At 50.1% G+C, this 11602-nt stretch overlaps 1 protein-coding gene across 2 annotated transcripts in view; it reads left to right on the top strand.

Annotated features, from left to right (window-relative positions):
* Positions 1-3124, top strand: part of LOC119106897 (ras-related protein Rab-38) — a 40526-nt gene extending 37402 nt beyond the window's left edge. For both annotated transcript variants that reach the window (XM_037230241.1, XM_037230240.1), the window contains exons 3-5: positions 34-215; positions 1929-2072; positions 2579-3124. In XM_037230241.1, the coding sequence (XP_037086136.1) occupies positions 34-215; positions 1929-2072; positions 2579-2683 (431 nt within the window). In that variant the 3' untranslated portion in view covers positions 2684-3124. The remainder of the gene's footprint in view (positions 1-33; positions 216-1928; positions 2073-2578) is intronic.
* Positions 3125-11602: the final 8478 nt, after the last annotated feature.

Here is an 11602-nt window from a genome sequence, read left to right on the forward strand (position 1 = left end):
AGGTCAGGAGTGGTTCGGTGTGTTGTGCTCCAGGTCAGGAGAGGTTTGGCTCAATGACGCGTGTGTACTACAAGGAAGCGGTGGCGGCCTTCATCGTGTTTGACGTCACGCGGTCCGTGACCTTCGACGCCGTCATGAAGTGGAAGAACGACCTCGACGAGAAGGTTCAGCTGCCCAACGGTGACCCCGTGCCCTGCGTGCTGCTGGGAAACAAGGTCAGTCCTCGCACAGGTTAAGCTGCCCAACGGCGACCCTGTGCCCTACGTGCTGCTGGGAAACAAGGTCAGTCCTCGCGAAGGTACAGCTGCCCAACGGCGACCCTGTGCCCTGCGTGCTGCTGGGAAACAAGGTCAGTCCTCGCGAAGGTACAGCTGCCCAACGGTGACCCTGTGCCCTGTGTGCTGCTGGGAAACAAGGTCAGTCCTCGCATGAAATCGGAAACAGTGTGCTGCAGTTGTGACACGCCGTTGCGGTTGCGTCAAATAACCGAGTCAAGTAGTAACAAAGATACTGGAAACGTTCCAGTATTGGGAAGGCGTCAGATGAGAGCCACGTATGTATTCCAGTGAAGAACAGAAAAGCTTCCAAGGTCAAATTTCGAGGTCATGTTTAACGTCCAAGAATGAGGTAGTGCCGTGCCGCCGCTGTGTGGTTTCCATGCCTTCAAATGTGATATCATCTGAATGTTAAAATTCAGTCATCATATCCTGCCTGGGCTCCAAAAAGCACCAGAGTTAAAGTCAAATCTGAGGTCAACTTAAAGGTCACATGACGAGGTAGCGCCGCACGGGCGCTGTACGTGACCGATCTGCACAAATGAGGCGTCATTAGAATTTCCGTTATCAATTCCAGCCCGGGTTTCCAAAACACTAGATTGAAAGTGAAAACTCAAGGTCAAATAACGGGGTAGCGCCACACTACCGCTGAATGGGATCAATTTGTAACAACCAGGCGTCATTACAAAGCCCGTTGTTGGTACCAGCATGGATAATGGGAACTCCAAGCTGGAATGGAGGCCTTGAAAATTTGCGTTCTGGCTTGTTTCTTCCACAATCGACCTTGAAGTTCGATATTTTTTATCCCAGACTGTAAAAGACAATGGGTTTTCCAGTGACGTCTGATTAGCACAGATTGGTCCCATACAGCGACAGCGCGGCGCTGCTCCGTTCTTTTACCTTCAATTTGACCTTAGATTTTGACTTTGACCCTGGTGTGTTTAGGCGCCCAGGCTGGGATCGACAACGGGCTTTGTAATGACACCTCAGTTGTACGCGGGGGTCCCATACAAAGGTTTGCGCCTTACCTTGGCCTTTTATGTTTACTTTGACCCTGGATTTTGTCTTTGACTCTGATGTACTTGACAGTCCAGGCTGGAACTGATGATTGGCTTTCACATGACATCATATTTAAAAACACGAAAACCCTACGGCGGCGATGCGGCACTGCTATGTCCGTGGACATACAATATAGCCCTGAAAATAGGTCGTGACATTTTTTGTCGTCCTTAGATGAAACATATACGTGGCATTCATTTCATCCTTTTTATCCGAAAGCTTCCAAGTATCATCGTCACTGCTTGGCTCGGTTATTTGACCTCTGGAGGTTAATCTTATTGTGCTAGAGCAAAACGGATTGCATTTTCGTCATCATTGGGTCGTACTCGACCTTAAAGCTGATTTTAAACGGAATCACGTACTCCACGCTAAATTCGAATATGAATAGGTCGCTACATTAACGGGCGTTGCGTCTAATTATTATCTGCTTTATTTTGCATAGTTACATGAAAAACAAAAGTTTGGTTTGCGATCGCTGTATGAGACCCTCACAACTTGTCTAGCATGGTGCCACGTCCTCTCAGCTCTGCAGTCTGCCTGCCGGTGTAACTTGACCTCGCCTGGCCTGACCTGGGCTACCTGCCCTCCGGCCAGTGTGACCTTCCGAAGGAGGGGCTGGCGGCCAGCCCTGACAAGGTCGCCGAGTGGGCACAGCAGCACGGCTTCGCCGGCTGGTTTCAGACCTCAGCCAAGGAGAACAACGGCATCGAGGAGGCAGCCCGCTTTCTCGTCAGCAAGGTAACACACGGCCACCGCCCTGCTGCAGGTCAGGGTGGACGTGATGAGGCGGCCCCAGGGCTTCCAAACGAGGTCACGGCACAGAAAATGGCTGGAGTCGACCAGCCGAAACAGCTAACATTGCCAAGTGGTGCTGTGCGGAGGTCGCTCTTGGAATAAGCGAGCGTACTTTATTGATGCTTTAAACTGCACCCAGGAATCATCAGAAGTCACAAAACGAGAAGGTGTGCATAGTTAAGTGAGTCCAGCTTGCCAGCGATGGCAGTTATTGGAGACAAAATCAGCAGGGTACGGAGCGTTAGTATCATCCGTATGTGGCCAGTGTGTCGGGTGATGTTTCGTGATATGCTGAGGAGCTTCTTGTTTTAACCCTCTTGTTTTAACCATCATCTTCTCGTTTTAACCCTCCGTTCCCATCCCATTTGCTAGCGTTCATCAGCATCATCGCTCAGCACCCGCTCCCTCCGCGACGCCTCGCGGTTCTCTGACAGCGCACGCGCCCCCAGATTCTGGCGCACGAGAAGAGCGGCAACCTGGGCGGGGAGGGGGACGACCCTGACGTGATGGCCGTGCAGGACGGCGCCAGCTCCAACGGGAGCTGCAGCTGCTAGGGCCGACCTCAGCCGCTAGGGCCGCCCTAGCCTCGCCGGCGTCGGCGGTAACGCGGCGCCAGACCTCGTGGCCAGCCAGCGGGCTCAGCGCCGCTGGACGCAGGTGGCGGCACTGTCGCTCGCTCAACGCTGGCAGACACCAGCTGCCAGCAGGTGGCGCCAAGGTCGACCACAGATGGGACCGCCCGCAGCTGCAGGTGGCACGATTTTGCGGGTGGCATCCAAAGGTGTCACCGTCAAGTGCGGAGCCGGCTGCAGTGACGGCGCTGCCGCGGTGCCTCTGTTCACTGTCTGTTGCGTAGCTGCCCACTCACCTCCCACGGGCCTGTTGCCAGTGGGCGGACGCCGCTGGTGCGCCTACCCTGACGGCAGCCAAACCAACTGCGTCTGTACGGGTGCCAGAGAGCTACAGGTGCTGGCCTGTGCGGGGAGAGTTCGGGAGTGGGGGGGGGGGGGGAGGAGCACCTCATGAGCTCCGAGCCAAACGCCGCAAGGTCCGTGTTCAGTGTGCTTGACATTAGGAGTAAGCACACACTGGCACCTTTTACGCGCTCACAGATCTGTGCGACTATCAAGCATTGCTATTCTTGGGTTTTGGGAGTGATGGACGTGAATTTGAAATGCATGGCTTTCATGAGTGTTCGTCATTGATGCCATTTCGGTGCATTCTTTCATGGTATGAATGCTGAAAATAGAATGATTATCTGGGCCCAACGCTGGATTGGCAGAAGTTGCAAACAGGCTGAGTTTGAATGCACATGCATCACAGACGGTTAACTTAGGTAATGCCATGAACCCAGGGATATCAAATAAAACACACGACAACTTTGAGGTCTAGGTGCTCCAAGGTGTTGACTGCACCACCGTGAATCGAAGCACCGCCAGTGAAGTCAATCGTACAAGATCGCGGCAACGCTCGGCTCCCTCGGCTGGTGAACATGGCACGTTCAAGATCCAGGTCATTGGACTTCAAAGGTGATAAGATGACCGTACATCACCTTATGCTGCACAACAAGAGGTTCTAACGTCTAACCGTGCTTCGATTCTTGTCTGGCGACCCCGGGTGCTTCTATGACCACTACCGTCGCTGCCATCCCTTAAAAGTATGCTCGTCATCGTGCTCTACAGCAGGTTCACGGTAGCATTTATAGGCGACTGAAGCTCATTGTTTCGAAGGTGTAAACTCAGAGTCACACATGACGTGTCATGCATGAACTACTTCATGTGAAGTTCGTGTCATCTGCTTCGGTTATATATGAGGTGCTTCAGGTGCTGTTTGCTTTGCAAGAAAGTGCAGAAGCATAAATTGGAGCTTAATCTGTCGAAACGGTAGAAGCAGATGATATTAACATGCATACTGTGTGCTGTTCGTAGTTATTAATTCTAACATCAATTCGTTCACATATTCACAACGCATTTTGCCGTTCTCCGTCACCTTCTGTCCCTTTTGAGTCCTTCGACCGATCTGCATTAGCCGTGATAGCCCAAAACGGGCGTCTTTGGTTTTGGTGAGCAGAATTTTCTTGAGCTGATGGTAAGCCTGCATTCCATCGCGCAGTTTGACTCGGCTGAGATCAGAGCAGACCGCATACCAGACGGAGTTTTCCAGCGTCATTCTGCTCATAGTCGATTTCCAGGGCTCACATGGGTCGGGTAACGTCATCACGGCCATCATCATTAATTGCGTGTCGTCTTTAGTCGACGTCCTTTCCAATCATGAGTCAGTAGAGTGTCCAAAACAAATGCAACTCATTAATCACGTCAGATATTCCGTGCCTGCCAACGTTTCTATTCCCGTTTTGTCAGGTCTAAATCTTTCACTATTGTTGGCTGCTATTTAGTTGTTTTTGCGAAGTGATTGTTGAGTGGCCTGGTTATGACGCTGACGTGTTTTAATGACCAGAAACACCGCTGTATTCGGGTGCACTTTCGCCAGGAAACGTTCCGCATTAGTGTTCTCAGTTCCTCAAAAATAAGCAGGGTCTTTTAAGCACAACGATAATTCTGATAACTATCTCTACATGGCACGCGATGACGCCTGTCACAGTAATCCAAGGCTGGGGAACATCTCTTCCTTACCAGCTGTGTGGAGGGCTAGAATGTCGCGGGTCTGTCACCACAAGCCCGACAGTGGGCCGGCGGGATGATCCACTCCGTCCCACTCGGCCCGCCCCGGCCCCCAGTACTGCCGACAGCTGCCGCCAGTATCGCCAGGGCTGTGGCTCTGTTCCGGTGCGGTGACGAGGGGAACGGCGTCCCCTCTTCCCTGGGACCCCCGCTGTGTCCCAGCGCGACGGGTCGTTCTCGTACCGCAGGTTGAACGGCGGTCAGTGGCTGATATCGCATGACTTGCGTCCGCATATCACGCAGCTTTTTAAAAAGAAACCTTGGAGGAAGCGCATACTTTGAACCCTATAAATTCTTTACACGCATCGCACGGCTGTAGCTAATATTGGATTGATGAGTATGGGGAGTCCCGCTTAGTAAGGAACTATTTGCAGCATGACTGTCAGCATCCAAAACGCTATCAAACACATGGTCCCATAAACTGCGATGAAGGGGAGAGGGAGGGGGGAGGGATTGGAGGAAGAGGCAGCGGTCCCGACTGCAGCAAAACCAAACATATGTCTCCAGCTATGGATACATTTTAAAAAGGATGATAATATTACATACAAAACCTATTTAAAAAGCGCTACTCCTCCAAGTTGGATTTTGGGTTTTCTCGGCACTTAATGACTAGTCGTATATGTAAATAACGGCGGCTCAGCCAGGTTCAGTCGGGTCGGACCATCTCGACTCAGTGGGCTCTTGGCAGCGGGTCAGGAGTATGCCGCCTTCAGCGTGTTCTCTGCGCGAGCCTTTAAGCTGTACGATCTCCGGAATCGCTGCAACAAATAAAGTGGGCATTGTCAGTGTACGTAGCCATTTTGGCGTCACCTATGCAAGATTAAAAGTCGTTTGTTGCGGTTGAGCAATTAAGCGATTGGGCGAGGACCCGATGAGTGAACCCAGGGCCACGCCATACATCACCGGAGCACAGGCACCCCTATGCACATGATGGGAGCGCTCGCTTAGCTGGTGCTGGAACCAGTGCGCTTCAGCGGTATACCGCCCGAACTTCTGCACGAGTCGGCGAAGCAGGACGCTGTGAAAGGCTTAGCTGCCCAGCTGTTTCCAGATGGGTGACTGGCCACGTGTGTGAACTGTTGACAATGAGCCTGACAGCGTTCAATAGTGCCGACTCCGTGGAGTGCCCGTGCTGAGAGCCATGCTGTTGCTCACTGATTACGTTACGGCTCGGCGGATACGCTATCAGCTGATTGCCAACGACGCGATCGGACACTTTGGCTACCGCCGTCAGAGTAGATATGGGACTAGTTGTTTTGGTCGGATTTAGAACCTGACTTGTGAAGTAGTGAAACCTGGGCACCCTTCCAGGCGTTAGCAATAGGGCATATTCGACACGATGAAACGAAATACAAGATGTAAAATTAGCACAGGAATCGAATAGCGTGTTCAGAATGGTATGGTTAACCCAATCACCTCTCCCCATGGCTCTTTTTGTACATAGAATCGCTATATACCTTTCAGAGGACTGGAAAATTGTTGGATGTAGGGATGCCTTTATGGTGGCTGCCGATTTCACCTACCTATATCTGCCTTGGCCCTTGGGGGCACTGAAACATTTCGCCATTCACCCCTGTCCCATTTACCCAAGCTCATCCATCTTCGGAGCGGGGATCGTGCTCTGCAATTTGCGAAGCATGTGAACGCATGAGTGGTGTTTTGTGTAGTTCCGCTCAACTTAAGGTTGATCGCAAGGTGTATGCCAATTACACACGCGCGATCAATGCATTGGAAGCCCAGTTGAGACGCAAGGACACCAAAGCATAATAAACAGTGAAATGAAAATGAAGCCAAACATAATAAGGGCTGTAAGGAAGTTGTGCATAAGTTGCCCCGTAACGGATTGCTGAAAGCGTGGGTCCTTCCATGCGGTGCGACGCGAGTTGTGATAGCATATGGAAAAAGAACGATAACCGAGCATGGCGGAGATCACCCTTCACTGTGTTCTGACGCGAAAGGAAGTGTTCGCGGTTCTCCGGTGCAGGGCCGCGCACACGTAACACGGAACGCACACGTCCACGCATGGCACTACGCAACTGACCGTCGTCTGTGAGCCTCGAGCAGGATGGATGTGTAGGTGTGACCTTGACCAGAGGCGTGTGTCTTTCGATGATCATCAACCACGCCGACGGGCACTCCGACCGCCTGTCGCTGGTGGCGTTGATCTGCCATGATTATTTCGGGCCTGTGCGGCCTCTCACCGTCCAGGCGCGACTGGGCGACAGCTGGATAAAAATGGATAGTGGTGGATGTGGAAAGTGGTCCATGCAGCTGATCGGGACCGCCGTGCATTGGTCGTGACGTCGCCTGCCACGGGGACCATGAATGGCCGATGGCAGACCGCGGCCTGGTCCGGTCTGTACTGAGGTCGGAATCCACGCCAGCCTTAGCCTGGTCTGTTTCGCGATTATGTCTTGGAGGAGATGTAAGCAGCATCGTACTCCCAGCTTGTCAGAACACATAACACAGGGATGAATGTCTCCAAAAACAAAAGCATTCGCTCACAGACAGCGGGGATACACCAGCTGGCCCTGGAGGTCCTCCGTGGGGGCCCTCCACGGGGCCCTCCGTGGGGCCCTCCGTGGGGCCCTCCGTGGGTCGCCCGCAGAGGCGGCCGGCTGGTACGCAGCGCCAACTATCGTCGACCGCCGGCCTCTCAGGCTGACCTTTACGCTCTAAAACGACGAGCGCCACTTGATTGCACATCGAACTGTTCAACATGCCAGCGGGGCGTCACTTTATGTGCTTCCTGCGGGGGGGGGGGGGGGGTTGAGCCCGCTAGCGCTGCCTGACCCCCCTCCCCCCTTTCCAATGCTCCTCTGAACCCTCTCAATGCATATGAGCAAGCGATGCATGCTAGGCCAGAGAAATACAATAAAGGATCTTAAACATTGGCACACTAGGCACTTAGACACATCACTACCGTTAATCTTGTAGTAAATAATACCCTGCATGCATGTAATGCCTTTGTTATGTAATTTGCTTCATATGTTAGGTCAGTCTGGAAATGCTAGACACGTTTGTCGCAGGATAACACTTAGAATGGAATAAAGAACAAACGACGGCAGTAGACCGCAGTTTTAAAAGCATGAAGTGGCCATCAAAAGGTAGCCTATGTTTCCCTCAGCAATGGCAAGTGCATTTGTCGCATATCCGTGGCTGTGGTGCTATTTAACTTGAACTAAATAACAAGACAAATTTGAATAAGCATTCGTCAGTAATTCTATACCTCGCACGTTGTAACGACAAAAAGGGCTCCAGATGGGCCCCTGACGGTGAACGACGTGCAACACGTGAGCCTGCTGCAAATTATTGATCGTCCAGTTGACTGCCCACGGCTGATGATGGCTTTGAGCTTTTAATGGTTTGCTGGCCAGTCATGGTGCTTAAAGTTACCCCACAGCATGAATTCCATAGGTTGGGTGAGTGAGGAGCCACACTACGGCGGTCTTTAAGAGAATGTTCCACAATTAAGGATATTGAGGCAGGCAACAGCATGATGAAATACGCTCACTTGTAACCTTTGGAATGCTTCAAATGCAAAAGACTTTTCTAGACAACGCAATTTTAGCAATATAAGCTTCTGACGTCATCGTTTGATTGCGTCATAAAACGTTTGAATGACTTCGGAGTCGCCTCCAGATGCCCGTGTCAGACCCGCCTCCGTAGCGGACGGGCTGACTCACTTGTAGTACCTCAATCTGCCGGGAGATGACGTGTGTTTTTGTACGCGTCTGTGAAATCCTAATATATTAATAATAGCGTCACGAAATATGATGACCCCATTGGCCATGCGGTGCTCAAAGCCGGTTTTTTCACACTAAGCAGGTTCAGGTGGTGTGACTGCCGCATCTCAGACCACACGCTCACGATTGTACAGTATCGCAGAGCATAACATCACAGACTTTCCAGTGATCAGAACGCTGTGGAGAAGGCAGAGATCAAACTGAGAAATGAACGCATGTCCGGACAGCCAGTCTTGTTGATTAACCACATCCGATATGTGACGATATTTTTGTTGACCCGCGATGACCCTGGCAGCAAAGTTAAAGCTTTCCTTCAGTTCTGAGATGTTTGAATGGTTTGCACTACCAAACGCTTGGTCACAATACCGTACATTAGACAAAACCAGGGCATTATGACCTGATCCTAGGTAACGATTTGGATAAAGTGCGTGCTTAGCATTTAGAACGCCTATGAAGATGCCGATGCGTTTATTTACCACCTGATCTATGTGACAGCTGTATGACAGAGATGGGTCTAACGTGAGTCCGAGAGTTCGCACAGTTTCTGAACACTGTATGCCCTGAGCCATCAACATTATGGAAGGTCGCACTCGGCTTTGATTGTTTTTGGTATTTCAATCCATGCCCTGTTTACACGATCGGTTTGATTCACGCATGCGTGACAAGCGCACATAATCTCAGGCTATAAGCTGCCCATCTGCCTGCGCCGCGCTTCTGCTGAATACGTCTTACCTTTCCACAGCTATCGCCACTGAGAACAGGATGTGCTTTCCTTTTCATCTCCCGCCTGGTTACGGTGAGCATTCATTTTCATCTCCCGCCTCGTCACGGTGAGCGTTCCTTTTTCGGAGAAGGGAGCCCGAGGAATCTTGGTTGCGTGTCTTAATGCTCAGCATTCGACTCGAATTGCTGTCATATTTGCAGCCGATTAGCGATGGCTTATCAGTTGCATATTTCATGCATCATTTAACACGCATGGCACATGATTTAACCTGGGTATGTTTTACATTGCGACGACGGATACGCATATGAAATTCCATACACACTATGCAGACACCATATTTCAGTTACAGCGCATAGCAACCTTGCGGCCGAAATACTATCTACAGCCAACGTAGTCTCCCTGTTGCAACACGATTTTCGGCAGCCTGGCTTTGCCTTTATCAGAATTTTGGCTTTTGCCTGCTTCTCTGATAAAGATGCAAAACACCACCTCATGTGTCCGCATAACTTAAACTTAACACCCGTTTTGTGCAACTTTTGTTATCACTCATTTGCATCTCACAGGTACGCCAATGAAACCGTAATTTGGGGATGATGCCATATATTCGCAATCTCAAAATCATTGTACGTTAATACGCGTGGGCTGCATCAAAGTCGGTTCAATTTATAAATGTGACAAGTACGCTTCATGACAAACGTCTTGCAAAGCTGAAGTTTTTACCCGCTGCTGCATTCCTCTTGAATATGCCTGAAAATATATTTTTCGTGAATGCATATCACGTTGAGGAAATACAATTTTGTTCGAGATTATATCATAGTTAGGGAGTTCCCGCGCTCTCAGGGGAGGGAGATGGAATACACCCCACGGCCCGAAAGAGGTTTAAATATCATGTTGAAAAGGAAAAGGACTGGAGCTGAGAATAATCCCGAAGTTGATCTTTGCATTCTGGGGTCGTGCCCATCCTATCCACATTTTCCAACATTTGCATTTCCAGGAAACCAATGCTGTCAATGGACCCATAGTGTTTTTTTCGTTGCTATAACCCCTGGAATTCGCTTATGTTTTATTAATTGCTACTTCAGCCCAACAAAGATGGACCACCGCATAACGACTGCATATGACATGATGACATGGATTGGTAACATCGTTGATAAGTTTTTGAATGAATTAATCAGATAGAACTATGATATTATCGGCACGAGCCAATAAAAAAGGCATTTTTGGCACAAGTCAATGCTGAAGGGAGTGTCCCAACTTTGGAGCATATTTCAAAAGCATGCTGTTACGAAATCTCTGGACCAGTCGCATCTGATAAAAATACTGGGTAAGGCAAATGCAGTACCGTCAATACATCCTAAGGATATCAATTTTAGTTATTTTCGAGTCCAAATTACGCTGTCAAAGCTTTATAACCACACTACACTTCTTCCTTCCGGCTGCAACCTCCATCGTTATGACAACCCCGTGACACCTTTACTGGTGCAAATAAAAAACCGTTTGTGATTGGCTCAGCGGGTGACGAGAGCCAGTCACGGAGAAACGCATTGCTTGAAGCTTGAGCCAGTGCGCCACCTTGGACCGTATAATATTCCCATTCCCAGAGCCAAAGTGCACCTCGAAAAGAGCCGCCGTGGTAAAAGCCGTAGGGGAGAAATCAAAGCCATAGTGCGTGGCTTCGTTGAATGCGTAGGATAAAAGCTTCCTGTTTGCTTACCTTTCTCTCTAAACAGGGTTTTTCAAGCTTTCGCACCATGTAGTACATAGTTTGACAAATTAGTGTGCTGCAAAAATTGCCGAGCACACACTTTGGAAAAGCCAGGCAAATAGAATGCATTACTTTCGTAGTGGTGAGCATGGACTCCAATATAATTTCTCTCGCCGGAGCGCCTACTTCAAATCGAAATTCTGGACTCGTCAGAAGGATTTTGAGAAGCTGGTATTCCTGATCAAATCGCTCACGTCTGAGCTTGAAGAAGCGCAAGGTGCACAACGGTGGCATGCTTCCTTGAAAAAGCATTGCATAGCTAAGGAGCACGCCGAAGCAGACCTATTCTGTGCATCATTTGCTGTGGAATGACGCAAGAAGGATAAGGCACGAGAAGCGCGACACAAAGCACTGAGACCAAGGGCTGTGAGCGGTGCAGGAGCATCCGGTTTTTCGCGGAAGATATTCCGGAAAAACATGCCATGTTGAGCGAACATGGCCTTGATTGAGCTCACGTTGAACTAAGATGGAAGACTGCCATAATCTGTCATGGTGTGAGGGCTGCCCGACTGGACTGGCAGCCACCTTAACAAATGTGTTCAAAGCCCTCGTTTAAA

The sequence above is a fragment of the Pollicipes pollicipes genome, unplaced genomic scaffold (genome assembly GCF_011947565.3).
Source record: "Pollicipes pollicipes isolate AB1234 unplaced genomic scaffold, Ppol_2.1 Scaffold_6414;HRSCAF=7608_pilon_pilon_pilon, whole genome shotgun sequence".
NCBI lineage: Eukaryota > Metazoa > Arthropoda > Thecostraca > Pollicipedomorpha > Pollicipedidae > Pollicipes > Pollicipes pollicipes.